General features: G+C 39.2%; 1 protein-coding gene across 1 annotated transcript; it reads left to right on the top strand.

The window, feature by feature from the left end:
• ERN1 (endoplasmic reticulum to nucleus signaling 1) lies at positions 1-26,734 on the top strand. Its single transcript, XM_009323690.1, has 21 exons — positions 1-106; positions 10,437-10,470; positions 11,456-11,528; positions 13,183-13,255; positions 13,562-13,684; positions 14,520-14,621; positions 15,136-15,397; positions 16,004-16,082; positions 16,849-17,011; positions 18,355-18,473; positions 18,808-18,999; positions 19,619-19,874; positions 20,674-20,764; positions 21,116-21,305; positions 21,766-21,865; positions 22,318-22,517; positions 22,835-22,982; positions 23,457-23,584; positions 24,210-24,333; positions 24,592-24,659; positions 24,887-26,734. Exons 4-21 carry the CDS (start codon positions 13,252-13,254, stop codon positions 25,091-25,093), a joined length of 2,556 nt encoding a protein of 851 aa, XP_009321965.1. The 5' UTR covers positions 1-106; positions 10,437-10,470; positions 11,456-11,528; positions 13,183-13,251; the 3' UTR covers positions 25,094-26,734.

Consider the following 26,734-nt stretch of genomic DNA (forward strand, 5'->3'; position numbering starts at 1 on the left):
AGCTCAGTAACTGTGCCAGAAACACTGTTGTTTGTTTCAACTCTTGATGGAAGTTTGCATGCTGTCAGCAAGAGGACAGGAGCAATCAAGTGGACTTTAAAAGAAGGTGAGTAGGAGATGTCCTGATGCCCTCTACTCAGGAACTGTAGTAACAGTCTAATCGATAATTCAAACTGTTGTAGGGCCTGGTAAATACTTTCTTTTCTTTCTTATTTTTGCTCTTGCTCCAGAATTAAGCTACAATGTTTCTGGAGTCATGTTCATCTTCATATTTTCACTTGCAGATCTTTTCCAGGTTTATAGGGTTTTTTCTTTGCCAGAATGTTTAAGCTGTAGTGGTATAATGTGTAGGTATCACGTTTTATGGGAATGAGCGCAATATAAGCAGGCATAGAACAGAATATATGTCAAATGAGAGTGTCAGCTGGTGGAACTGGTGGCAAAGGGTTTGCATGATTCTATCTCTGGAATACCCTACGTTCACTGGTGCAGTGGATATCGTGCAAACCTCGGGTCTTTTTTTCTATAACAGATGTTTAGGAACTGCACTTGTGTAAAGAAATTTAACATTGCTCAGTGACTGGAAGTGATTTTGTAATTTTAATTACTGAGCAGAGATAGCTCTTTCTGTCTTCATGAAAAATTCAATATCTAATACAAATTTGTTTTAGTGGGACTCCGATCATGTATGGTAGAAGTGATAGTAGCACTTTCTCTTCACTTTGGGAAATAAATTAGAAAGCAGGTCAAATGGAAAGGAGTCACAGTGATTGCATCATTCTGTCCTCTATTTTTAAACCTGATGTCAGTTTAGTAGGTGAGCTGAACTGGTAGGAAATGGATTGTGCGTATCTGATGTCTGCAGTACAAACCAGTTGTTCTTATTTGTGAAGCCATTCATATTTGAATGCAAATCTACCAGACAAAAAGTTAACTTCATAAATGAGCAAAGAATGCTTTTGTAGCTCTTCTTGGAGTAAAAAGAGGTGAACGAGTATTTTCTTGAAGGATCTTTGTTAATAGGTGTGATTACATTTTCTCCCCCATCTCTCCTCTTTAAATTTAGACCTCTCCTTTCCCTGAACAGTCTTGAATAAAAAAAAAGTTATCAGCCTCCTCCTTTATTGTTGCTACAGGCTACTGTGGTGTTAAGAGAAGCTTACTGGTTTTTGCTTGTCATTCAACTGACAGGAGCATACACTACATAGTCCTATCCTAGAAGGATATCGTAACTGCCATTTGTTTGCAGCCAGACTTACTAAGTGGCAAGAGGTTTCATGAGGAAGAAATGAAGGCACTTTGGCAATGAAAAGGATCTTGGTCAGAGTGTATTGCTCAAGGAACTTCCCTTGTTTAAAAAAAAAAATTGTTGCAAAACTGTTGTTGGTACAGTAGAACTGCCAGACTGGATAATACAGTTTCATAGGACTTCTTTTTTTCTCTCTGTTGCTAACTATGTATTATTCTGCATCTTATGTACATGTGGTATGTTCAGTTGCTTTTTGCAGAGCACTTAAGTGCCCATTAGTTTATTTCTGTGTAACAGAACAACGTACAAGGGTCAATGAAAAAAAAAATCAGTGGTAGCTACCATTGTTACAAGATGCTTCATGAGTTAACTTAATTAAGTGTACATGGAACAAGGGCCTGTACATATAAATTGGCAAATTAATTTGTAATTGGAGGGGTTTTATTTATTTTTGCAAAACTGTATTTGTTGGTCATCACCCTGTGGGTGGGAAGCCCAACAAAAATGCGACAGTGTTGGAAATTAATAACCCATGAAAGTCCTTACCATCTTGCTGTGCTAAATCCCTGGAGAGATTTAATAGTGCAGAATTCAGTATTAATATTAGTGTATAAACACAGTTGTTGGGTGCACTCTATCTGTCAACAATATGCTTGTATTGTTATAGAGAATTACCCAGTGGGAAGTTGCATGCATTGCAAGCAGTGTTCTTGCAGGTACCATTTTACCCTGATTATCAGACAATGAACCATGTGTTGTAGTTCATGTGCTTTGAGAAGCTGTGGAGGTCACCTGAAGTGCTGCAGTGGCATTCATCAGGAAGAGAACATTTTATTACTGCACTTAAGCAGCAAGGTATTTAACAAAGGGCAATTCATATACATTTTATTTTCATTGGGGAAAAAAACAAGGCGGTATTCATTATCAGGTGGTACTTAAACAAACATGAGAATCTTGCCATGTGTGGCTTGTTTTAATTTAGCAGTGAAGCTTATCTTAGGTATGCAGAGTAAATGAGCCAGTGGTTATCACCACAATAACATGTTTGGGTTTCCTGCCTTCATGTAGTGCTGGCAAGAAAGGCAGTCTGAACAGTTGTGCTCCCCATAAAGCAGGCAAAAAAAATGGGTCAGTTAGTAACAGGACTGTCTAGTAGTTCCGAAATAAAGCTGTGTTCTCTGCAGTTCTATGTAGCGAGATTGTGGACCTGTTTGTTGAGGGTGCTTAATACCTTCATTTCCTGTTGGCTTCGATGGGTCCTACTATCTGACAGCTCTCAGGATTTTTCAGTGGCCAGGTAACTGATGCTGCGCATTCCCTGGGCTTTGGAAAGCTGGAATATGGTTGGAAAATTTATAGAAAGAATCCACACTCTTCTTCCACCCAAATTTCTGAGAGGCATCTTTGCTCCTTCTGTGGCCCCACAAAAACACATTCTATTGAAAGGCACTAATTTGAAAGTGTATTGAAAGGGTGCGGCATGCATTTAAGATCAGAGACTAAATATTGCTCTTAGTGCCATCTCTGATGAATAAAAGGAGCTGTCAGTTCTAAGTGACAGTGTGATAGGCTCCTGTATTTTCTGCACTTGCCACTAGCAAGATACTTAGTGACCATCCTCACTTAGGATGAAATTTCTTCCCCAAAATCGCTGAAAATTAAACTTATTCTGTCATTTCCTATAGCGCTCTCTGAAAGGTACAGGGGCGCAAGCACTGTAGGTTTGCTTTACATGCAGGTAAGAAAGTAGACAGTGATAGAGACGGTGGCAAGAAACCTGTTGGCAAGACGGAATCTGGAGAATGCTTTTCTCCTTAATGTCAGACATTATATTCATGATTCTGATTTCAGTGTGAGCTTTAAGAATGTGATTTTAAGACTGTCCTGTTCCCTCACATCTTTGTAAAAATCATCCTGTATGTCTTCGTTAACTCAAGAGCTTAGGTTAGTGATCAGAATATTGAACTTTGAGATGTTAAGAATGTAGTGTTTGAAAGTGGACTCTTTTTTCTTCTGACAGTCACTTCTGTGTGTCCTTCTGTACTGTTCAAAGCGATCTCTTTCTTTTCGTTCACCAGCTCCTTAAAAGCTTTTCCGCTAAGAACTAATTCAAAGTAATTTGCCAGAAGAACATATAATATATAGGGATTTGGGTCTACATTTAGAGCCAGCAGAAATTTTATGATCTTCAGTTCTCTGTAGCAATAAAAAAAAATGGTGGCCCACAATCAATTTAAAAGGTTTTGATTTCTGATACCTTACTCATAATGTATGGACTTCAGTGGACTAGTCATGATAAGACAAAGATATAAAGACTGTACCTATTAATGGTATGCAATATGTAGATTCTAAAGGGCAAATATGAGATCTGTAGGTCCTGCTCTAATAACAGTGGTCATTCCCAGGCAAGAGGAAATATCTTTGTGAATAGCTGTAAATTAATAAGGATTGTCAAAACAAAACAACAGTACTCTTTTCAGCAAATTCCAGAGGATAGTTTGTTAGTATCTCTAACCTCATTTACTGTAATTGCAACAGCAGGCGAGGATGACATGATTTTAAATTGGCCTGTTAGCCCAAATCTTATGGTTGGGCCTCAGGTCAGGAAACCGTTTTTTCCAGCTCATTCCAGTGGGGCAGCAACTTACTCTGTTGTTGTTTCAGAATCTCCCACTTCTTCTTTTCAGCCACTGGTTTTGTATGTTCTACCTAAGGGCGCATTACAGTGATGAAAATGTGCGACTCTATCTTGTGCATTAAAAAAGACTTGTTTTTTGGTCAAAGGGCAAATTTTATTTTATCATGTATTTGTGAAATATGGAGAAAAGTCAAATGCATTATATTTAGCATTATGGTTATAATTTCAAAAATTGTATGTATGGCTTTTTTCCATATATGTATGGAAAACATGGTTTAGAATAATTTCAGAATAACCTGAAACGTGTCGTGTACTTCTGCCCACTCACAAGCAAATGATTGAGGCACAAATATTTTCTGGCCATGATGCAACCAAAACTGTATTGAGACATCTTCCTGCTGCCAGGTCAAAATCTTAATTTCAGGGAAGTGTAACTGAGCCCAATAATTTACTAAATTACTGGACAGTCATGTTAAGAGGTTTCTAATAACTGCTGTACTTGTGAATACACTCTTAGAGTTCTAGAATAAATATTTATAATCTAGGATCAATGTCCTTTTAATTCTTTTTTTCTTGACACAGTTATTTTACAAATCTTTTTATTAACTTGTAAAAATGAAAGCTTTTCAGTTCTTACAGGATAATGTTTTTGAAGTCCCACAATGACAAGGAAGAGGTATCAGCAGTATTTTTAATGGCATTTCTATTCTGCTGATGCCCTTGAACTCCTTGTGCTTGTGGGCATTAATATGCTTTGCTGAAATTAATTTAATGAAGAGTGTCAGTGGCAATAATTTTACTAATAGTGTGTGCATGTGCTTGTTTACACACATGTGTGTATTACCGGATCAGAAAGCTAAAGCTTGTATTGAGTGTGTTCTCAAAGTGTGTATTGAGTTGTAGGATTTTAATATAGGAATCGTTAACATACTCTGCCTTAGTGGAGGCTGCAGTAAAAACAAATTGGAAACCCATGGAAGTATCTACAGAGAACTTGATCTTCCCTCCAGCACTGGAGGTATTTACGGGGTGGTGTCCTGCTTCCTAACTCCCCCCCCCCCCCAGTTTTTTACCCCCCTTTTTTTTTTGACATCTTTGTTTTCTTAGCCTGGAAAGCGGAAAGCTTTTGGACAGGATATCATACCAAAAGCTTTATGTAGGACATTGCAAGAAGTTGGCTTTTCTTCTGCTACACGGAATGGAAGCTTAAAGAGGCAGATGTATTTTTATCACAGCTTTATCACATTTTCTCTGTAAAATTTTTGTTCCAATACAGAATACTTACTGCTTTGTTCAGTGGTTATCATCACTGTTGTTGGTATTGGAACAGATCGGGCCTATTAGAATGACTTACCTAATTACAGGGAACTGCAGTTCAGGGAAATTTTGAAAGCAGGATTACATGATTACAGTCTCAGCATGTTAACACTTGAGTGCTGAGCTGTTGAAGAGAAGATAAGGCCTCAGTTCTCTGGCTTTTGCAAGAACTTTTTCCGTTTGACCCGTTGCGGAGCAAAAGGTGACTTCAGTTATAAGACAACTCATTCTTTTACTAGTCTGTATTCAAGCATATGAAAACTATTGTAAGACCTGGCAACAATAAATTAAACTCAAGATTCTCTTTTTATCTCAGAGTGAGTTCTTATTTCAAAACAAACTTTGAAATAAAGTTGGAATATGTCCCAAACCACATGGAAGTGAATGTGAAGAGTTCATTGTTTGTCTTCAAAGTATCTTTGCAGAGCTTACAACCTTAGCTCAAGATCATGACAGAAAATGAGAAAATTTACATCACTCCAGTAGCTAAAAACGTAGAGAAATGGCTCTCCGTAGCCCATCTTTCCAGGTGGATGGTGCTAGTAGTGAAAGGAGAATTCCTTTCACTTCAGAAAATAAACTCCTCCATCAGTTTGTGTTCACACATTGTGAATAGCCTCATGCGTGGAAATGAATCAGATATTGATACTAAATGCTTTCTAACAGTTCATACACAACACTTAAATGTTGCAGGAAGCCATCAGAATAATCAGTGCTTTGGTTCATGTGCCAGCAAGTACTAAAAAAAATTTCCTGCTGCTTTGTAATAACATCTTAATCTGTTCCATCTACCTCTTCTTTATCATTGTTAGTAAATCAAATTTCAGTTACTGAGAAAACAGGTAAAAGCAGGATTTTTTCACTTCTGATAAAGCACTGTTGTTCTTGATATTGAAGACATGATACTAAAGAAAACTTTAAGGACTTTCTCATGAGCACGATGCTTCTGTACAGCACACACTGAATGGCTTGGAACTTGTCATAAGGCTTTCATTCATGTCTTCTGATACGCAAGAGTGCTTCAGAAGAACGCTCTACAGAAGTTGGAGACATTCATGGGATTTCTGGCATTGTTTATTAAAGTGTAGGATACATTTGTTGATGAAATTGTTATGAGTGACATTTTTCCAACAGCTTTCAGAAATATAAGCTTGGGGGTAAAAGCTTAATGCAAGTAAATATTGCACATATATGTGTGTATGTGTGTTCTTTCACTATTATGGTACTACGTGGTCGATAAAATCATGCAAAACTTCTCAGACCTTTGAGATAGTTGGAGCAGAGTGGAGCACTTTTTTTTTTGTAAAAGTAGATTGCCCAGTCTTAGAAAATTAAGTGAAAACAAGTTATTAGTCCAAAAATGCTGTACTGTATTATTATTATCATTCACTGTATTTTGGGGGCAGAGAGGGAGCTATCGGAAAGCATTACTAACCAGACTCTCCTGCAAATGTCATGGACAAACCAGGATCAGTTGCTAGAAAACATAATCTACCTTTTGAAATTTCCTGTAATTGTTCAGGTGTTCCTGAACATTCTTTGAAAAAAAACCTGAAATACTGTGTGTGAGGAAATCCCATTCTGTCCTGCTCTGCTGTAGAGTGCACGTTATGTCAGCAACTGCAGTTAGAAAATTTGGAACTTGATTCAGATAGTACTAGTTTTATACTGTAATTTCATATAACAACTTCACACTTCCATTTAATTCAGAGACTAAGCAGTCCTTTTATTAAAATTAAATTGAAAAGTTTCCAAAGATAATTTGGACAAGAAACTATGTTCTTATGCTTTGCCTAGGCTGACTAGAAAGTGATCTTAAAGAAAATGAGCCTTACTGTACTTAACAATGTATATGCAGTCAGTTATCACTTCAAAAACAAGTTGTGCAGCTTTGTTATCACTAACAATCATTTGAGGAGGAGATGTTTGTAGATACAACAAAGTTGCTTGAGCACTGTTGGTGAAGATTGCTGTTGTCTAGCAATAGTCATCATCACCAGAGGCGACAGTTTATTTTTTACCAAGTGAGACACTGTCTGTGTGATCAGTTCATCAAGAGACTTGCAAAGTTTATTTGGCTTTTGCATTTAGCAATGCTTACAGCATTTGAAATCTTATTTCAACTGAGGCAGGTGCCATTTTCTACTGATTTATGATGCTGTTTTTTCCACAAGACTGTGAGAGTTTCCCTTCCCACAAAGCATTTATGATTATAAAAACTCTAGCCTATGGTCTTTAATGTCTCTTCTTTTAGTTCATTTCACCTACACTTACAGATACATTGAGTATATAAACTTGATGTCTGTTTGCTTTTAGTAGTTCAACCTAGCAGTTCAACTGCAGAGTTGAGCCACTTTATGTAATGGTCAGCTAGTGCTTTTTTCTTGCTTGCTTTCCTTTAGTAATGGAGAGATGGTGTTGTAAGTCACCATGTGTTGCATTAGATATCGTAAAGCTTGTGGAATGCTTGAAGCAAACACTGAGAAATAACTGGCATGTAATCAACTGTAAGTTTGGAGGGGGGGAGTCCCTCCCAAGATATCCTGAAACCAGTTTCTTCACACAAGGGATAGAAATGAATTGCTTGATGTAGTTAAGGGAATAAAGGTCTGACTAAGCAGCGTGGTCTGTAGAGACAGATATATAACAATGAATCACTTAGCTCCTTTGTTTGTATGTTAATTATTCTTAGGGCCTTCTGATGTGTACTTGGGTTCTCAATAAATTAAATGGAGTTTATGATACAATGTGGAGCTCTACACTTGCATAGCATTCTCATCTTACATCAATGAACAGTGGTAATGGTGATAATTAATCAATAAGAGAAAAATTGATCAAGATAGGTACTCTTGCTCTCCCTCTTCTGTGGCTACATGTCAGTGCCCAGGACTGTTAAGAGTACCAGCTAAATTATCTCAGCGTTTTTGCTGCCCTATGTGTGAGGCTCCGAGTAGAAGACAACATGACTAGGCTCTGTCTGTGCCCTGCAGTGGGTTTCCTCCCAGAGCCGGCACACAGGTCTGCGGGGTCCCTGCATTAGACGGAATTTGTTGTGATGTGGAGGGAGACTGTGTTTGACGATGTTCTTGCCAATGCAGGAGACACCAGTGCAGTGGTGAGTAAACGTGATGAGGGAAATAGGTAAAGCATGAAACTTGACAAGTCTGCTCACTGAGCCGTGAGTTCGCTAGGCGTAGTACGATTCAGTGCTTGAGTAGAGCACTGCTCCCTCTCCAGTTAATTGGGTTGTTCCAAGAAGCTTAATATGCTTTTGAGTAGTTTACTGTGACAGCTTTGAGGATGTATCTGGAACATTTTTTAGGCTTAAAGAGAAAAAAAAAAATATATGTAGTTATGTTTTGAACAAAGCTGCTCTGAGAGTGTTTACTTTTGTAAAAAGAAATTGATGAAAATAAAAATAGCTTTATTGTTATTCCTCATATTGTGATTTCTTTCTGTCTCTGATATTATATGTGCATCTTTTGGTGACTGCTGTTTTCAGCTGCATTGCTGTTAGAGATCTGTTTGGGTAGGGGTTTCTTACGGTTTTTTAATCTGTTACATAAAACGAAGGGACATGCTCCTAGGCGTTATCATCAAACCCAGCAGTTCATGTGGTGCAATATACTGTAGAGTGGTAGAGACTTTGTAAGACCCATATAATGAACCCTGAATTTCTTGTTCTTGTCTTGCTTAACTCTGCAAGTATCACAGTACACTCAAGCTGTCCAGAATCTCTGTCAGTTTCCCAATCAAAGGCTCTCCAAATGTCATTGGTTTTGTTCTTATTTCCTTCCTGTAGCATCATGATGTTTGCATGGAGACAGAACAGGTGGAAAAACAGTATTTGTTTGCTTGGTCACCTTTATCTTCTTACTCAGGCTTATTCTAGAGTAATGGTTTGATTTCCTCTGTGGAAGTAAAGATACCTTGCATCCTTTTGACTTCTGAGTTACTTTCTGCCAATATACCCATAAATACCATAAATACCATAAATTGCAGAGTATGTCTTACAAATCTGGGAACTTTTGTTGTTTTGGTATCAGGATTGAAAGTCCCATGATCCAGGATTTTTTGAGGCGTCAGATAGTAATATTGAGGTCACATCACCTTACATTAAAATCAAATTATTGTTCTTAATTTACCTTTTAATATGTAAGGATCTAGATTTAGCATTGTCGGATTTTATTTCGTAACTTCTTTTTGTTGATGAAAGCTAAACTGTGATTCTGATCACTCAAAATACCAACTACTGTGAGATTGTTTCCAAACCTTTTGATTTTAATGTAATGTGGATTCTTGGATAAATTTTAGTGGGGAGATTATTTAAATGAAAAAATCAGGTTTGAGGTAATTTTGTATAGCCCTTGGCAGACTTCTGTTTTTCTTTTCAGTGACATGCTGATCACAGAGGTTTTATCTCGGAGTAGGAAGTGGCACTAAGTTTTTTCCGATTTGCGTCGGAGTCTTGCTCTTAAGTCATTGGCAGTCTTCCCATTCATTTCAGTAGGTGTAGCACTAGGCTTTCAGTTTGTATGTTGCATTTTAAATTAAATGTTGAGTTGGCTAGAAAGTATATGCTTACCTGCCTGATACACGAGGTACCTGAGACACCAAGTAGCAGAATTTCATAAAATACAGATTAAAAAAGCATTAGGCTGGCCTTCTTGTATGAAAATACCAAGATACATACTTTGTATCCCTGTTCTCACAGTCTCTGCAAACTTCCATTAGCTGTGGCTTGTTTTTGAGTAAAATTGGTTGTTGAAGCCTGCACAGTGACAGTAGTTGCTGCAAGTTATGGTCAGCCAGTGCCCAGCAATCACACACACGTATTGGAAGCAAGAGTTTTTGTTAACATGTATACAGGCAGTTCTAACGGACTTTATATGCTCTGTCCAAGTGAGAAATAAGGAGAAAACTCAAGGTACAATACAGTACTGCTATCTGATCTGAGTCTCCTCCCAGGGGTAGCTGGGGAGTAGTGTGGATAAAACTGAGCAAAGAACTTCAGATGGTTTAAAACTTCTCAGGTGCTTCGTACTTTCCCATTTTACAAACCTAGTTTCACAACCAAACAGGAGATCGTTGAGGCTGCTGAGATGGCCCCTTTCAAACTCTGTGCATCAGCCTTCCAAAAAGGAGCAAGTTGTTGCAGGCCTGACTTAATCCTGTATCTAGTGAGTTCAAGGAATTGAATTGCCAATATTATCACTTTTTCTGTTTATGCAGATCCTGTACTTCAGGTGCCAATACATGTGGAAGAGTAAGTCTCTCCTTTATCTCATTTACTGCTTGTTTGATTTCACTGACCTCTTGAAATTTGGTTTAATTTGAACCAAAACTGTCTGTGTTCTAGAAAAGTCGCATACCTTGTGTAAGTCAACTTAAGGTGGTTTAGAGAGCAGGTACGGAAAGGATAGAATTAGCTACATATAATTCGCTTATTTGTAGCGCTGAGAAGAAACATCCTGTCTGCAGACTGTTCTCTCAAGCCCTTGCTCAGGTTTGGAGATCAAATGTGCTAACTGTGCCACAATCTTAACTGAGCAGCTTTGAAAACGACAGAAACAGCTGGGGAGTGATCTCTGGGTTTTGTACTTCTCTTCAAATAAAGGACTAAAAATATAGGAAACTCCAACCACCATCACTACCAGAATCTTCAAATGAAACCCTCAAGCTGTTACTTCAGAGTAGTTCCTCCAGCATAGCAATTTCACATTTAACTAGAAAATTTGGGGCTTTAACTTTATGTCTCTGAAGTCAGTGATAACATCCTTTCTTTTTTGTAGTTTGTGTTTGATGTTGGGGTTTGGCTTTTTTTTGTAGTTTGGGTGGAGGGTTGCCTTTACCTCTCAAATTTACTTAGTTCTGGCAACTCTTTTATTGTTCCTTGCCTTCCTTATGCTCTCTGTTTTTGTTTATTTATTTGGTTTGTTTTTAATTTTGTGGCATTTTGAAAGCATATAGATCTTGTTTAAAAGCTTTCACCCAAGTGATTGCCTGCCACATTTGGATCTTTGAATTTTCAAATGTATTAGTAATCTTTTGTTATATCAGTTCTCAAACTTCTTTATATTTTTTCATTATCACAGTTAATCAATGAAACTTCAAAAAATGGATAATACAAAGTAAAAAATTTAATGTCAGATGAACTTCTCTGTAAAGCCGGTACTGACCATAGTTGCTTTCCTGTTCTCTGAGAAGCACAGTACATTTTTTATCATTTGTAATTGCTGCTTAAATCCTAGGCCAGCATTTCTTCCAGACCCAAATGATGGCAGTTTGTATACGCTTGGTGGCAAGAATAGTGAAGGCTTGACTGTAAGTATATTTTTTAAATTCTCTCCTCTGATAATTTTTAGAGAAGTGCCCTAATCAGATTCACACGAAGGACAAGTCCCCAAGGGAACTTTCTGCTTTCTTGACAGTACTGTGAAGTTTTGCAGGCTTTTGTATTGCTTAATGGAAGTGCACCCGTTTCTTGGAAAAGCTTGATCAGACTAGCCAAAAACCAGCATCTGCTGCCTATGCCAATGTTAGGATACAAGTTTTTGGAATGACAGTGCCCTACGTTGTGTTGCTAGGACCTTTGCAGAGTGAAAACGTACTTAATTTTATTAGAGCAGAAAGTTGCCACCTTTCTTGTGATCGTCAGGAAATAATTTCTGCTTGAAAATATCAACAACACATACGTTTTGTCCACTTGTACTATTTTTCTGTAACATGCTAAAATAATGATGTTAATGACAAATAAAATTTATGTGGTATTATCCAAATAGTGAATAATCTCTGTATGATTTGATGGGAAAGGTGTACCCGGAAAAATACAAATCAGATATGTCACCTTCACCCAAATACTTAATTTTCTAAAACCATCTGCCAAAAGGCAGGATTAATATATGTTCCGTGCTGACACCTTTAGAAGATGTCTTTGTAAGATTTAGTAAGCAGACAAAAGTTACCTTTTCAAAATAGTCACCAATCCATGTAACACACAGATACTAGCTAACGTTTGACTTTTATTTTTAAACTTTGTGGTAATACTCAGATAAAATGTTTGGCTTCCTACAAGTTTCTGTTTTCTGGTAGCTGCTATGATTTCCTTTAAGAACTTCAATATTGTTAAATATTTTAGTATTTACTCACCACTCCTCCCACCCTGTAGTACAGCCAGATCATAACTTGCAAAAGGATTCTTGGTTCTTTTCCTGGGTGAATCCAGGAAGCAGCAATCTATTTGAATCTATTCCTTTATTCTGTTAATCTTTTTGAATGAAAGAAATTTAATTTCTGTTTAGAAACACTATTATAAAAGTTTTAAGCAAGACTCGAGTTATTTTAGCATATTTAAGTAAACTTAGCAAAGGCCTGATCTTTATTGTTGGTGCAGCTTGTCCATTACTCTTGTGACCTCATCCCAATCAAAGTCTCTTGAAATTTAGTAAGGATCATCACCCATTCTGTAAGTGCAATACAGGCTTGGCAGTATCTCAAGAACTCTTTAGCCAGAGATTCATGCTTCGCCCTCTCGACAGTTTCATTTGTATGAAGATATCCGGCCTTTATAAATGTTACTGAACAGTCCTGTGGAGAACCATTTCATACTCGTTATAGGTGAGACAAACTGCGGTACGTTGAAGCCCAGACAGTTTGTAAGTGATGATGGTAGACCTTAAAACCACAGAGGTTAGGAGGTCTTGGCCTCCTAACCTCTCAGCTGCAAGCAGTTCTTCCACTCTACATGCATTTCTCCTGTTGTAAACTCACTGAGACAGACTTTTCTCCGTTCTGGGTTTGCAGAGCAGGGCCTTGACCCGAAATTTTGAGTTCTAAGGCACTACAATAATATAAAGAAATAATAAAAAACAAGTCATTTGAGATTTCTGAAGTTTTCTGACCACCCTTTTCTGTGAAAAAATGTGAAGACTATCGCACCAATATGAATAAGCTTTTATTGTTTTATTTTTTCCCCTAGAAACTTCCATTTACTATCCCAGAGCTGGTGCAGGCATCTCCCTGTCGCAGTTCAGATGGGATCCTGTACATGGGTGAGCTCAAATTTAATCTCTTTTAGATTGCAATATGTTCAGAGACTACAAAATATAGAGACTCCCAGACAGACTGCATGGAGATATGCTTTATTTTGGGTATTAATTATGTTTTTTCATGAACCTTTTGGATTGGCCAGTAGTGCTAAATGATGAAACTGAGCCTGACTATGAGAAATTGTTTTATTGAAAGTGCTTTATTCATGCTAAGTTCATGAGCCTACTAAAGAAAAAAGAAGACTGAAAAGCTTGATGGAAGTGCAATTTTCCAACTGAATGGTAATGTGACTTCAATTATGATTTCAGGTAAAAAGCAGGATATTTGGTACGTGATTGACCTCATGACTGGGGAGAAACAGCAGACCTTGACTTCCTCATTTGCAGAAAGTCTTTGCCCATCAACATCCCTCCTGTATCTTGGGAGAACAGGTCATATGCTTTTTTTTCTGCAGCTTAGAAGAAAATTTGTTGTTGTCATTGTTTTTAAAGTTTAGGATCATAACAAATGACCTTGTGATCAGTTCAGCCTTTCAAGTTTATTTCTTAGAAAAACTTCCATAAATTGTGATTTTAGACTGTACACAGAAAAACTATGAACTTTTTATAGCAGCAGAAAGATACTGTTTTTTTAAACTTTGGCAGCAGGCATGGTCCATTATTCTTGTTGACTAAGTGGCACTTCTATTCTATTTAACAGTAGCAGATGTGAACCCAAGTTTGCTCTGTAACATCCAGCTTTTATAAAAACTGTTTAAAGAAAATGGAGATATAGTATATCCACTGAAATTATAAATGCAGTATTCTAAATAACTGTTAAAATTAGACCCAACACCATATAGGTGTTGACTAGTAAACAGGAATAAGTGTTACAGACTTGTTCTTTAACCTCTACATTAATGTGTTCTTTAAGCACGATAGTTCAGTTACAGAACACGGTATGCTGAATTTTAGAATGCAGGGTTTGGAAACTTGTAAGTAAAACGAAGTACATCAGAAGAAGCTGTGCAGTAAAAACAAAATGTTGGTAACGTGGGCAGTAACTGTCTGCAGGGCTTGTTCCGAGGTTCCTGTGGATCAGTATATGAGTGGATCGGGTATTATCTAACAGCTATGAAACGTTTATTTATCAGGAGTGTTGGGAAAATGAAATGCAGAGAGCAGTAAGTGGTGTGTGTGGTGTTTGGAAGAGTATCTCAGATTTGAGATGATCGATTCTATTCTCTCATAGGTTTTTTTGCTTCACAGACTGTATATTTTTTAACAGAGTACACGATCACAATGTATGACACCAAGAAGAAGGAGCTGCGATGGAATGCCACCTATTTTGATTATGCAGCTACTCTGCCCGATGAAGACATAAAATACAGTAAGAATTTACTTTCTTCTTTTTTTTTTGTTACACACACACACACACATATTGACCATGGGTTTTGCGTACAGGCAAAAATATTCTGATTTTTTTCTATGATTAATAGGTCAAGCTGTCTGTCTGATTTTTGTGCCGTTGATATGCATCTGCTGGTTTTTATCCTTTACATGCCGTAATATCTAGAGCCTGTTAGGTAGCTTCAGGTAAATTGTATCTAAGAAGGTACAGCTCTTGAAGATATGACTCTTTAAAATGTAGTGAAAAATGGCAGGAGAGGAAGCAAACCTAAACTGTGGCGCACGCTCAGAAAAAGTTACTGCAATGCTATTGCATTGCAACTGAACTTTTATCAACCTAATTCTGACAGCTGATTCACTGATCAGCTGTTCTTTTGCAATGTAAGGTGCAATGGACTCCAGAGTTAACATAAGGCTTGAACCGTTAATATGTATTATTAAAATTGAGTGTCTGCAGCAATCCAGGTAATCTCCTATCTGTTTGTATATTGTAGAAATGTCCCACTTTGTGTCTAATGGAGATGGACTGGTGGTGACCGTAGACAGTGAGTCTGGGGACGTACTGTGGATTCAGAATTACGCTTCTCCTGTGGTAGCTTTTTACATCTGGCAACGTGAAGGATTACGGAAAATTATGCACACTAACCTGGGGATAGAAACTCTGCGGTACTTGACGTTCATGTCTGGGGAGGTTGGACACATTACCAAGTGGAAATATCCATTCCCAAAGGAAACAGAGACCAAGAGCAAACTGACGTAAGCATCAATATTCCTGTTGTTCTCACTGTCTGTTTGGCAGAGCTTTGTCATTAAAACCTTATTTATATCCATTCAGTTAAGGATTGGTCTACAAGTTTCAAGACGGTGAAAAGAACACATAAAAGCAGCTCTAGTTCTCCAGCCATTATTTTGTATCATATTTGAACTTTTACTGTCTAAAGGTAGACAGTAAAAATAATCATAAACTTAGGAAATGTATATTCATAACTTTTATCAGATGTTCTGTGTTGAATAGTTTCTTGATAATGTGGAATGGAATTGTTTTTTATTGCCTTTTACATTATAAAAAAGTGTATAGCATTTTGGCAAATACCAGTTCTTGAATAATGCAGAAATGGGACATGAGTTATGTCAAATGAGTAATTGTGACGTGAATAATCAACTAATAATGCTTTCATAATTAAAAAGAATGGCTTCATAGTACAGCAGTACTTAAAACAATTTTACAGATCCAGGCTTTTCAAGATATAAATATTGATGATTTGAGAAACTCATGCATTAGTTCTGCAGGATTGTGTTGCCAAGGTTTTAGCTAAGATGGTAAAACACCCGTTTGTCTACTTCTTTACTGTTTTTTTCCAGACCAACTCTGTACGTAGGGAAATACTCCACAAGTTTGTATGCGTCGCCATCAATGGTGCATGAAGGAGTAACTGTTGTGGTAAGTCGGGAGCGGCAAGAGTTGAATGACACCTGCTGAAAAGTGCCTTTATGGAATTAGTACGGTCCTGGGTTTAAAAAAATTTTTAAAAGGAAACATACAAAAAAAAATATTAAAAAAAAAAAAAGACAACTTTGCCATTGTAAAGTGGCAAAGGGATCCGATTAAAATAGAAAATAAAACACTGAAGGCTGTACATCTACAGAAATTTGGTTTTAAATTGCAGATTGCTATCAAGAAATGCATAGCAAAGTAAATATTTCACGAAACAATTAACAGTAAGCCTTAGAATGCATGACCATATTTCAGGAATCATTTCAAATGCTGCAAAGAAGTAAGTGTAGCTCATCAGGAATTGTGCCAGGCAAGCTTAGCAGGAGTGGACCAGAGGTTGCTATGCGGTATTCTTGGTGCACTGTGGTTAATGTCAGAATTGCTGTTTTGTTCATCAAAGCAACTCCCCATAGATAGGAAACTGCATCATAGTTTTGTTTTGCTCACACTGTGGCTGTCCAGGTAGGAAATAAAGATCTTGTTTAACTTTTCTAAAAAAAGAGAGAGTAATCTCATCTCCTAGGCAACATGCAATTTAGAAGGTCTAATGTCCAAGGTTGTTGAAGCAGTGGCTGAGGGCATAATGGCAGTGTTTACTTACGGTGAGTTTGCTGCCAGTAATTTTTGACCTCCATTTTTTTATTTAGTTGCCTATTTAAATATTATGGGAACACGGTGCTTCCTTGATTGTAACAATAATCTCTCTTTCTAGCCCCGCGGCAGTGCCATACCCTTACTAGAGGGTCCAAAAACAGAAGGAGTCACAATTGAAGACAATGGCGAGTGTGTCATCACCCCCAGTACGGATGTAAAGTTTTCAGGCAGACTGAAAGAAAAGAACAAACTCAACTACTGGAATGACTGGCTTTTAATAGGTATCCGAGGTCCCTTGCTTGGCCCTGATCTGCTGCTCGTGCAGGATCGCATTGCCATCTGGCGGACAATTCTAATCCAAACCTCAGAGCTGTTTTTCAGCTGCTGTAAATCAGTCGCAGTGACTGCCTAAACTCAGGCAGTAATTACTGAATTCTACTAATAGTTTCTAATTCATCCTCATCTGCATATGAATTAATGTCTTTAAGTATACGACTGCATACTGTTTTTCCCAAGGCTTTATTCAGTGCATAGGGTGAAGAGTGCTTAGCTCAATATGTGAAAAGTTGTTTATTTGCCCCCTCCTTCAGAGAGGGGTGTAGATAATTAATTATTCACTGTAAATATTGTATTCTGGTTCCTTTGGATTTTTTTATTGTGCATAATGTTACTTTAATTCTCATCATACAGATCAAAGGGTCATGTTTTTCCCCATTTTACAAATGGAGGATTAAGGCACAGAGGCTGAAGATAATATTAATAAAGTGTCAGCCTGTCCTGTGTGTCCCAAAGCCCCAAATTTTGGAATTGACTTTTCAGGGCGTTTACAATTTTGCTTCAAAAATGAACTGTCTGAAGTTCACTTTTAAGTGATGCAAGTTTATAATTAAGTGATATATGCCATAGGATCTCTGTGGTGGGGACGGGGTGTAACTTTCAGCTTCCTTAACTGCCACCTTTCTCTTCCTGTGATCCCTTTCTTTGTTGATACTGTTCTGCTCTTGCAGTTTGTCAAGCGGCTCCCTTTAAACAGTTCGTATTCCTCTGCACCGAATGACCTGTGCCCTCAGTCTTTTCCCTCCTTTCTCTTTCCTCCTCTATACATGAGCAGGAGTCTCCCTCTGTCTGCTCCAGCTGCAAAAGCTGGGAGCACGTGTCTCCCTCTTCTCACTTACTTGGCTAGCACGAGCCAGAGTGTGAAGAGCAATTGTAGCTGAGTGCTGGATCGATTCTTGCTTCCTTCTTGCGCAGTGCGATCCATTCCCGTCGGAACCATTTCATATCTAGAACATGATCTTCGCCTCAAGGCCGCATCACAAAGCAAAACTACCTTGCGAGTGAGCCAGCTAGGAGGCATAATGCGTGTTCCTCTAATGGTCAGGAACCAAATCCACAGCCAGTGCGTGAGCACAGAGTTCTTCAGGATTGTGACCACTATACCTGTGACTGCTTGGGAAGGATGGAGGGAAAAAAATGTTTTAATTTGAGCTTTTGTTCTGTGATGTTCTCAAGCCTTTTGTAAATCAACTTTATATATATGCTCTTCAGCAAAGATGCTGAAATCCAGGATATCTTTCCTAAAAAGGGACAACTTTTTATTTCAACAAATGTGTTTTATTTAAAGGGCACCATGAAACACCATTATCTGCCCCTACAAAGATCCTGGAGAAATTTCCAAGCAACTTACCTAAGAGGCCTGAAAACGTGATTCCGGCTGACTCTGATAAAGCCACTATTGAAGAGGTTTGTGACGAGAATAATCATCGTACCAGATGATAGAAGGATATAAAGGAGTAGAAGTTGGGGAAGGACTCAGAAGGAAAGCTACATGGAATTACTTCACATTTTTTGTGTCAGATTTTCATGTACTTAGCATGTAGAATCACGGGTATGATGATGTGTCATTCCTTATTTCAGAAGTAGGGCTTTCAGCTGCTTTTTTTTTCCCCCATGCAAAACTTCCTTTGACTTTGGTAGGGTTAGAAATTGTTAAAAATGATTTAGCAGAAAGGCTAGCGTATAAATGCTCCATTTACCATGAAGATACTGAGCTAACAGAGCTTTCTTTGCCTCTTAGGTTATTGACATCGTTGAAGGTTCCTCAACAGAAGTGCCTCCTGCTGTTCCAAAGGATATTGAGGAGAAACCTGCTCGGCCTATCCCTCGGCCAGAGGCTCCTGTGGACTCCATGTTGAAAGACATGGCCACGATCATTCTCAGCACTTTCCTGCTTGTGGGCTGGGTGGCTTTTATCATCACTTATCCAATGGTAATGCTGACTTGGCTTGATGTGCTTTTGAGTTTTGGGAAAGTCAGTAACATTTTGCAGCCCAAGAAATGATACAGGAGTTAGAAAGTAACACACTACAGGGTTTTTTTTCCCTCCTCACAGATGTGCAGTGGGTAGCAAAGGCTACAAATTTGACATAACAGTGATTTCTCTGGGCAAATGTGCCAACTCTGGAGATTTATATTTTTTTATCCCACCAATTCTGGTTTTTGTATGTGTTACTCTTTTCACAGACATGATCTTAACACCATTGGCTTCACTCCTCTCTTCCTCACCTGAACCACTGTCAGGTTTTCCAGCTTTTGGATCAAAGCCTTTATCCTTCTGTGGTTTAAAGACACCTAGTCAACCTAGTAACAGTTAGCTTTTGCCGTATTAACCAACCAGTGTGATTTCTCAGCTTTGCAATGGAAGTTCAGAATGCAATTGAAGGCATGTGAGTGAAAGTTCCCCAGCCTACTTGGCTGATAGCGTCATAACAAGAAAGCTTTCCTCCCACCTTTTGGATGTAGCTACCCCAATAGCTATAGAGTTCCCTTTTGTGACGTGACTGTAAGAAACTTCACTCCACTTATGGAACTGAGGTCCTTTCTCACAGAGTGTACATCAGCAGCAACAGAGGCAGCATCAGCTGGAAGAGAAGATACAGCTCTTGCAGCAACAGAAGCTGCCCTTCCGTGCTCCCAGTGATCTACCCCCAGAAGCAGATTTCTTGGACACCTCCTATGGACGGACAGAGAGCTCAGCTACCAGCACACCAAATATGTCCCCCAGAGCATCAAACCATTCCGCGTATTCCAGCATCTCCACATCTGATGTTGGGAGCTGCCTCTCCACTGAGCAAGAAGAGGGAGGTAAGGTTGATCCCGTGTCTTTTATTGCGAGTCTCTGTATTTCCCCAGTCTGTATGATGATACAGCACAACAATTAAAATACTTATTGATGATACTTCACAGATCAGAAAGCTGAAAAGGACCATCGTTCTCATTTAGTCTGACCATTTGCAAAACACTGTGCAGGTGCGCCATGCCCTGACTTTGAGCAGGATGATTTGCGTTAGAAAAACATCCAGTTCATAGCTGCCATCTGAGGGATTATGTTGTCTGTGGCGGTATATTCTTATAACCTGTAGCCATTCTAGGGAGAGGTTCGTTTAAATAAAAATACGTATTATTAAAATTAACTGGAGTCAAGAAATAAAGATAATGCAGCACAGCCTGCCTTCCTGCCTGATCTTCCTGTGCACTCTTTTGTCCCTTCAAAGGCTACTCAGGGGAATAGTAAACCCACTTCCGCAACTGTCAGTCAGCTTTTCATAAACCCAACAGGACATCTATAAAACTTTCTAGAAAGTTTGTCTGCTGAGAACCACTCGTCCCTTATACTGTCTTGAGACGTGATCTTGCCAGACCTTAGGTTGGGTGGTGTGTACAGAATGTGTTTGACTCTGTATGTTGGATTATTTGGTCACCAGAGAGTATTTGCCTGCTCACCCTGAGTACCAAAATGCAGATGTTTGTTTGTTTTGATCATGTGTTGTTAATTTAAACATGAGCAAAAAGACTTTTGTATACTGGCCCAGAAGGATGTGCAGTTGTAAAAGGCTGACTTGATCCATCCTAAACCGGTCCTTGTTTCTTGTTTTTTGTTCAGATGAAGATGCAAACAGAGTGATGGTTGGCAAGATTTCATTTAACCCAAAAGATGTACTGGGGCACGGAGCTGAAGGGACAATTGTTTACAGGTAGAAGACAATATGTACGTTCAGCATTAAGTAGACCAATGAAGGTCTTATTTGCATTATGTCTTTTTTAAAAAAAAAAACAACCAACAAACCATGTATCTAATATGAACAGAAATGAAACTTTTCAAAAGGTATTTTGCATGTGTCTGGAATATTTTCATGCAGTGTTTCTGCACTAGTGAAAGCTACTTCACTTCCCCTAGCAATGTTTAATGACCAAATGTATCTGTTTCCAGCATGAGAAATGCTTTAATATGCCTCTGTAAAATGTCTTCTGTTGTCACTCACTTTGTACATGCTTTGTCTACAGAGAGCGTAAAAGGTTGCTGTGGTTTTCCTTCCTGTCTGCAGGGGGACATTTGATAACCGCGATGTTGCAGTGAAAAGAATTCTTCCCGAGTGCTTCAGCTTTGCAGACCGTGAAGTGCAGTTGCTGCGAGAGTCAGATGAGCATCCTAACGTGATCCGCTATTTCTGCACGGAGAAGGACCGGCAGTTTCAGTACATAGCCATTGAGCTGTGTGCTGCCACTTTACAGGAGGTGATGGGTCACTTGCAAACCTACAGAATTTGTGAAAGTCTTCTCCCTGGAAGGCCTTCAATTTCCTTTGGCTTAAGTTACTGAAGTGCCTGCCGCAGGAGATGTTCTCGTTACTCCCGCCATCACCTCTGTGACAATTACACATTCCTATGACAGGGGTGTTTTCAGACCTTTAAGAAAGACATCCCTGTACTGATTTAAGGGCTTTGAAGACCCTCTACTCTTGCTTCTGGAGCACAGTGCTATACAGAATTCTAGCTCTGAATGACGTTTTAGAGGTCATCACCTTCAACCAAAAAAAAGGCTCTTTTATGTGTGTTACCAGCTAGCACAATTTACCAAGCCTAATCTTTTTTTTTTTTTTTTTGGGGGGGGGGGGGGGGGGGGGGGGGATTTACACAGAGTGTAATGATAAGCAATGTTGTGGCTGAATCTTCCGTTTCTCTGTTGTAATTTATAGTATGTTGAGCAGAAGGCCTTCAGTCACCATGGCTTACAACCTATCACTCTCCTGCAGCAGACGACATCTGGTCTTGCTTACCTGCACTCTCTTAGTATTGGTAAGAATGCCTCTTGTTTCAGTATTGGACCGAGAGTGGTACATTTTCTTAACTAAAAAAAAAAGGAGAGAAACTGGTCTGGTGCTGGGAGCTTGTTTAGTCAATCCCAGAAGAGAGTTGTAGAAGCTCCACCTAGTGCAGGCAGCGATAGTGTCTGTCCTTTGAGACGGGCCTTGTCCCTGTAACATTCTGCTACGCTGGAGTAGTAAAGCTAGTCATTACCATTTGTTCGGGGTGCTGCGTTTTTTGGATAGAAGTCATATAAAACATGATGACCAGTGGTGATGGAATAAAAAAGTGATGAGCCTCCACCAAAGACAATAGTTTGAGGTTAGGACTTTGATTTAAGGAACGGTGGTTCAGCCTTGTGAAAGGTTTACAATGCAACTACATAAAAAATTTACAAATCTCGTTGGGATTGCCTGGAGTGGATAAATGGGTGTTTATAATAGTCCACAGGGACCTGAAGCCCCATAACATCCTCATCTCGATGCCTAACGCCCACGGGAAAGTCAAAGCTATGATTTCAGACTTCGGCCTGTGCAAGAAGCTGGCAGTGGGCAGGCACAGCTTTAGCCGTCGGTCGGGTGTGCCAGGCACCGAAGGGTGGATTGCCCCAGAGATGCTGAGTGAAGATTGCAAAGAGAACCCTGTAAGTCTTCATCTTTCCATCAGGCTCCCCCGGGAGAAGGCAGCACAACCAACCGGTGGCACGTTGTTGCAGTCAGACTAAGATACGCAGTACTCGACGCCTGGGCATTCATAGAATCATAGAATAGTTTGGGTTGGAAGGGACCTTTAAAGGTCATCTAGTCCAACCCTGCATTCATGCTGGCTTGCAGCTGAATATGTGATTCTGAAAAGTTTTCTTCTGCTCTTAGATGCAAAATAACCACCCTGTGATGATGGCTCAAAGTCTTCAGGGGGGAAAAAAAAGTGTTATTGCTATTAAAGGTTGTTTATTTGCAGACATATACCGTGGACATCTTTTCAGCTGGCTGTGTCTTTTATTATGTGGTATCTGAAGGCAGCCATCCCTTTGGCAAATCTCTACAGCGGCAAGCCAACATTCTGCTGGGCGCATACAGCCTGGAGTCTTTAAATGCAGGGAGGCACGGTAAGAAAAGCACGGTAAACATAAAGCGCTACAGAGTTTAGTGAGCTTTCCGTATTTTCAAATACCGACAGAAATGACAGACCTCTATGACCCACAGTGATTCCCAACCTGGCAGTGGTGAAAGTTGTACTCCTGAAGTACTCCTGAAGTAAAGCTCCTGAAGTTCTTAGAATTAGTACCCCAAAGCATCTCTGGGATACAAAATTTGGAACCCTGCAAGCTTGACTGTAGAGTTATTTCATGTAGTTCAAGGGTAGGGAAGAGCTGAACTTTGATCTTCGTAATCACGCCGATTCAACACTACTGCCTTTCTGTGGGTTGCCCAGCATATCTATGAGGGCAGTACTTGAGCTAGTGGGGCTAGTGTTCAGGATCGTGTTGGAAGAAGTAGAGAACATAATGGTGTTCTGAAGTACAAAACATCATTAGATTTCCCTACAAAAAAAATAAGAATTATCACCCTTTTCCTTGCAGAAGACATAGTTGCTCGTGATTTAATAGAGCAAATGATAAACATGGACCCTCAGAAACGTCCGTCTGCCAGCTGTGTGCTAAAACACCCATTCTTCTGGAGTTTAGAAAAACAGCTCCATTTTTTTCAGGTTTGTGTTGACCTTTTCTGTTCTTTAAATTCTAAGGATTCCTGCAGACATTCTTCAAATCTTGAATTCAGTCTCTCCTAGCTTTGTGGATGTTTGAGGCAATAGAACCACAACCTTACTGTGAGGAATGAAGAAGCAAAGTTGCAATACCTAGGTGGTATCTCTTAAGAAATTGGCTTAGTCTTACAGAAGGTCTTTTATAGCGGGGCTAGAACGGGATGTTACCAACTTCAACTGGAGCGAGGAAGGTCTCTAGCAGCTGCAGTAGCAATGCAGGGGAAGGCGTTGCCAGGCAGGTTTTCAAGAACAGGGTAGCCCACTGCAGTGAATATGCACACTTAATCCTGATGTGGGGTGGGAACTGGCTGAGGGCCTGAGGTTCTTTCCAGCCTTACCTTCTACTCTGTGATTAAGAGGCTTTGGCAGAGGGTGAAACAACTCATTATCTCAGAAACTTCTGTATCCCAGGCCCAAGCATAAGGCCTTGTATTGTACCTTGTCATTGAGTAAAGTAGAATCGTAACTCCGTTATCAGGACAGGCTGTAATTGGCCAGAAGCAGCAATTTTAAATCGTTGGGAAAAGCTTGGAAATGAAACTAGAAATAACCTGAATGTCTCTTCCAGGATGTTAGTGACCGGATAGAGAAAGAATCTTTAGATGGTCCAATAGTCAAGCAATTAGAAAGAGGTGGAAGAGAGGTGGTGAAGATGGACTGGAGAGAGCACATCACCGTTCCTCTTCAGACAGGTAACGGATAGTATTTTATCAGAGTGCAAAGGAGTTACATGCTGTTGCTCCCAGTTTGCCGGGACAGGAAAGTAAGGATAACACCGTCTCAGTTTTGGCATGTGACCTTTACTTGTCAGCAAAGTATTTCTTCAAATTAAAGTACATGTCTATATATTGAAACACACCTGTGACTGTAGGCACACATACCTTACTTTTGAGGCCAGCAACTCAAACTGCATCAAAACACAAAAAGAAATCTTGTAATTTCTTTTGCAGATCTTCGAAAATTCAGATCCTATAAAGGAGGCTCAGTTCGGGATCTTCTGAGGGCAATGAGAAATAAGGTAAAGGACTTCTTTCCATAAGCAACACGCACACTGTGGTTCTGCCTCCATTTGCTGTTTGTTGCTAGTCTATGTCTATCTTTCTTACCTCGTTTTAGGTATCGAGCTCCTTTATGGTGGACTAATAGGAGGTTACTTTGTCCATGAAAAAGACAGCTCTATTTCAAAGAGGATCCTTGAACACATCCCTCTGACTGAGCTTTTCCCTATTCTATTTTCCTTTACAGAAGCACCATTACAGAGAACTGCCTCCTGAAGTGCAGGAGACCCTGGGCTCCATCCCCGATGATTTTGTATGTTACTTTACAGCTCGTTTCCCTCACCTGCTCCTACATACCTACAATGCTATGCATATCTGCTGCCATGAAAGACTGTTTCAGCATTACTATAATCAGGACTCCGCAGAGCTGAGCCTTGCAGGAGAGACTGTCTGAGAGGAGAGGGATGGAGCTTTCTTCTCTGGGACCGACATTCCAAGCACAGGGCTGTGAAACAGGCCTACCTTTAGCAGGGAAAAGTGGGATCAAAGAGCTGAAGTCTCTCTCTTTGAAGAAACCAAGCTTCCAAAAAGTGCCTTGTACCTCTGCCTGTGCTGGATCAGGAGATGGTAAGAGCCCAAGGAGCAAGTGGTAACTTCAGAAAAGCAATGACCCCTGGTGATGGAGTTATTCCAAGGCAGTTTTCAAGACAGTGAAAATGGAGAGCAAAAGCTGGATATAACCGTCACCCGATATCCCTGTACTGTATGTGATTTTATAGCTGATATGTTTTACTACAAAGAATCAAAATACAGTGATTGAAATCATACAATTACTAGGGACTGGGATCTGCGAAAGGAGCCTTTTAGTTGTAGCAAATCATCAGAATCTGCCGTTGCACTACCGCCACGTTATGCATCAGGCACACCACAGTGATTGTAAAGGGAATCATTTATGATTATCCAAAATACAGTAGAGAGAGTACAATTTCTGTTTAATCAGTACTACCCTGGCAAATTAGTCCCTCATACTTGAGCACATACAATGAAGTTCTAAAAAAATACTGACTTGAAAAATCAGTTAAAGGTTTACCTACTTTGACATTAAGCCTCATTGTTTAAGTATCAACCAGTATTCACAGAAGAGCTTGAACAGTCGTTGACTTAAATCACAGTATCAGAACAGACCTACACAAGTAACTTCAGAAAAATACTCTGCTGTCAGCTGTGAGCTGCGTGCAAGAGGCTAATCGTTTATCATCTACTGCAAGTGTTCCTTACTTTCTTACAAAGAAGGGTTGCCGGTTGCAGAGCCAGAGGTAAGATGAGTCCTGGGGAAAAGGGAGCTAAATAGGAAACAATGAGAGATGTACGGAACAGTGAAATCATAGGCAGTGGTTTTAATGGGTGCGATAAAGCTGTACAGGAAGCCCGTCTGCTGTTTGTAGGGGTTGCCGATTACACCCAAGCGAGCCTATGTTTTTAAAGATGCAGTATTTCTTTTCATTGGCCCTAAAGCTGTGACAAAGCATTAAGTGTGTGCAAAGGATGAAGAAATGCTGAGTTCTAATATAAGTGGGGTGTTCTTTTACAATATATTTATTTAACATATTTATATTTATTTAATTTTTACTACAAAGTGGTATCAAATCCAAGTGGTACAAGTATAAAGCATGCCAAATCATTCTTAATCGGTTTTGTGTTTATATTCAATCATATTATAACAACTGGAAGAGGAAAGTGATACTGCATCTTTCAATGGAATTCATTAAAGGAGAAATTACAAAGTGGGACTTTGTATGACTGTGCCATTGTGTCTTAAACTAGTAAGTTATTGACAGTGATGTGTATGATTGGGTACGTACAGCTACTTTTCTGGAGCTACTTCACGGGAAGTTTTTTTTCCTAGTTTTACAATGTATGAGAGCAATTTACCTAAGATGCCAACTGTGCAAGTGACATGTTTCTAAAGCTTGAAAAAAATAACGGTAGTTTTACCTAAGAAGATTCAAAGCCTATTTCATATTTTTGTACTTCTCATGTAAAGTTCTTTTATAAGTCTACTAAATAAAGACTTGTACTCAGATTAAAAAAAAAA

The sequence above is a fragment of the Pygoscelis adeliae genome, unplaced genomic scaffold (assembly GCF_000699105.1).
Source record: "Pygoscelis adeliae isolate BGI_AS28 unplaced genomic scaffold, ASM69910v1 Scaffold75, whole genome shotgun sequence".
Classification (NCBI taxonomy): Eukaryota; Metazoa; Chordata; class Aves; order Sphenisciformes; family Spheniscidae; genus Pygoscelis; species Pygoscelis adeliae.

Excerpts from the sequence above, each read along its gene's own strand:
- ERN1 (XM_009323690.1), top strand. Across the intron at positions 20,765-21,115 it reads GAAGGGACAATTGTTTACAG|GGGGACATTTGATAACCGCG; the intron begins GTAGAAGACAAT and ends TCCTGTCTGCAG. Across the intron at positions 23,585-24,209 it reads AACAGCTCCATTTTTTTCAG|GATGTTAGTGACCGGATAGA; the intron begins GTTTGTGTTGAC and ends TGTCTCTTCCAG.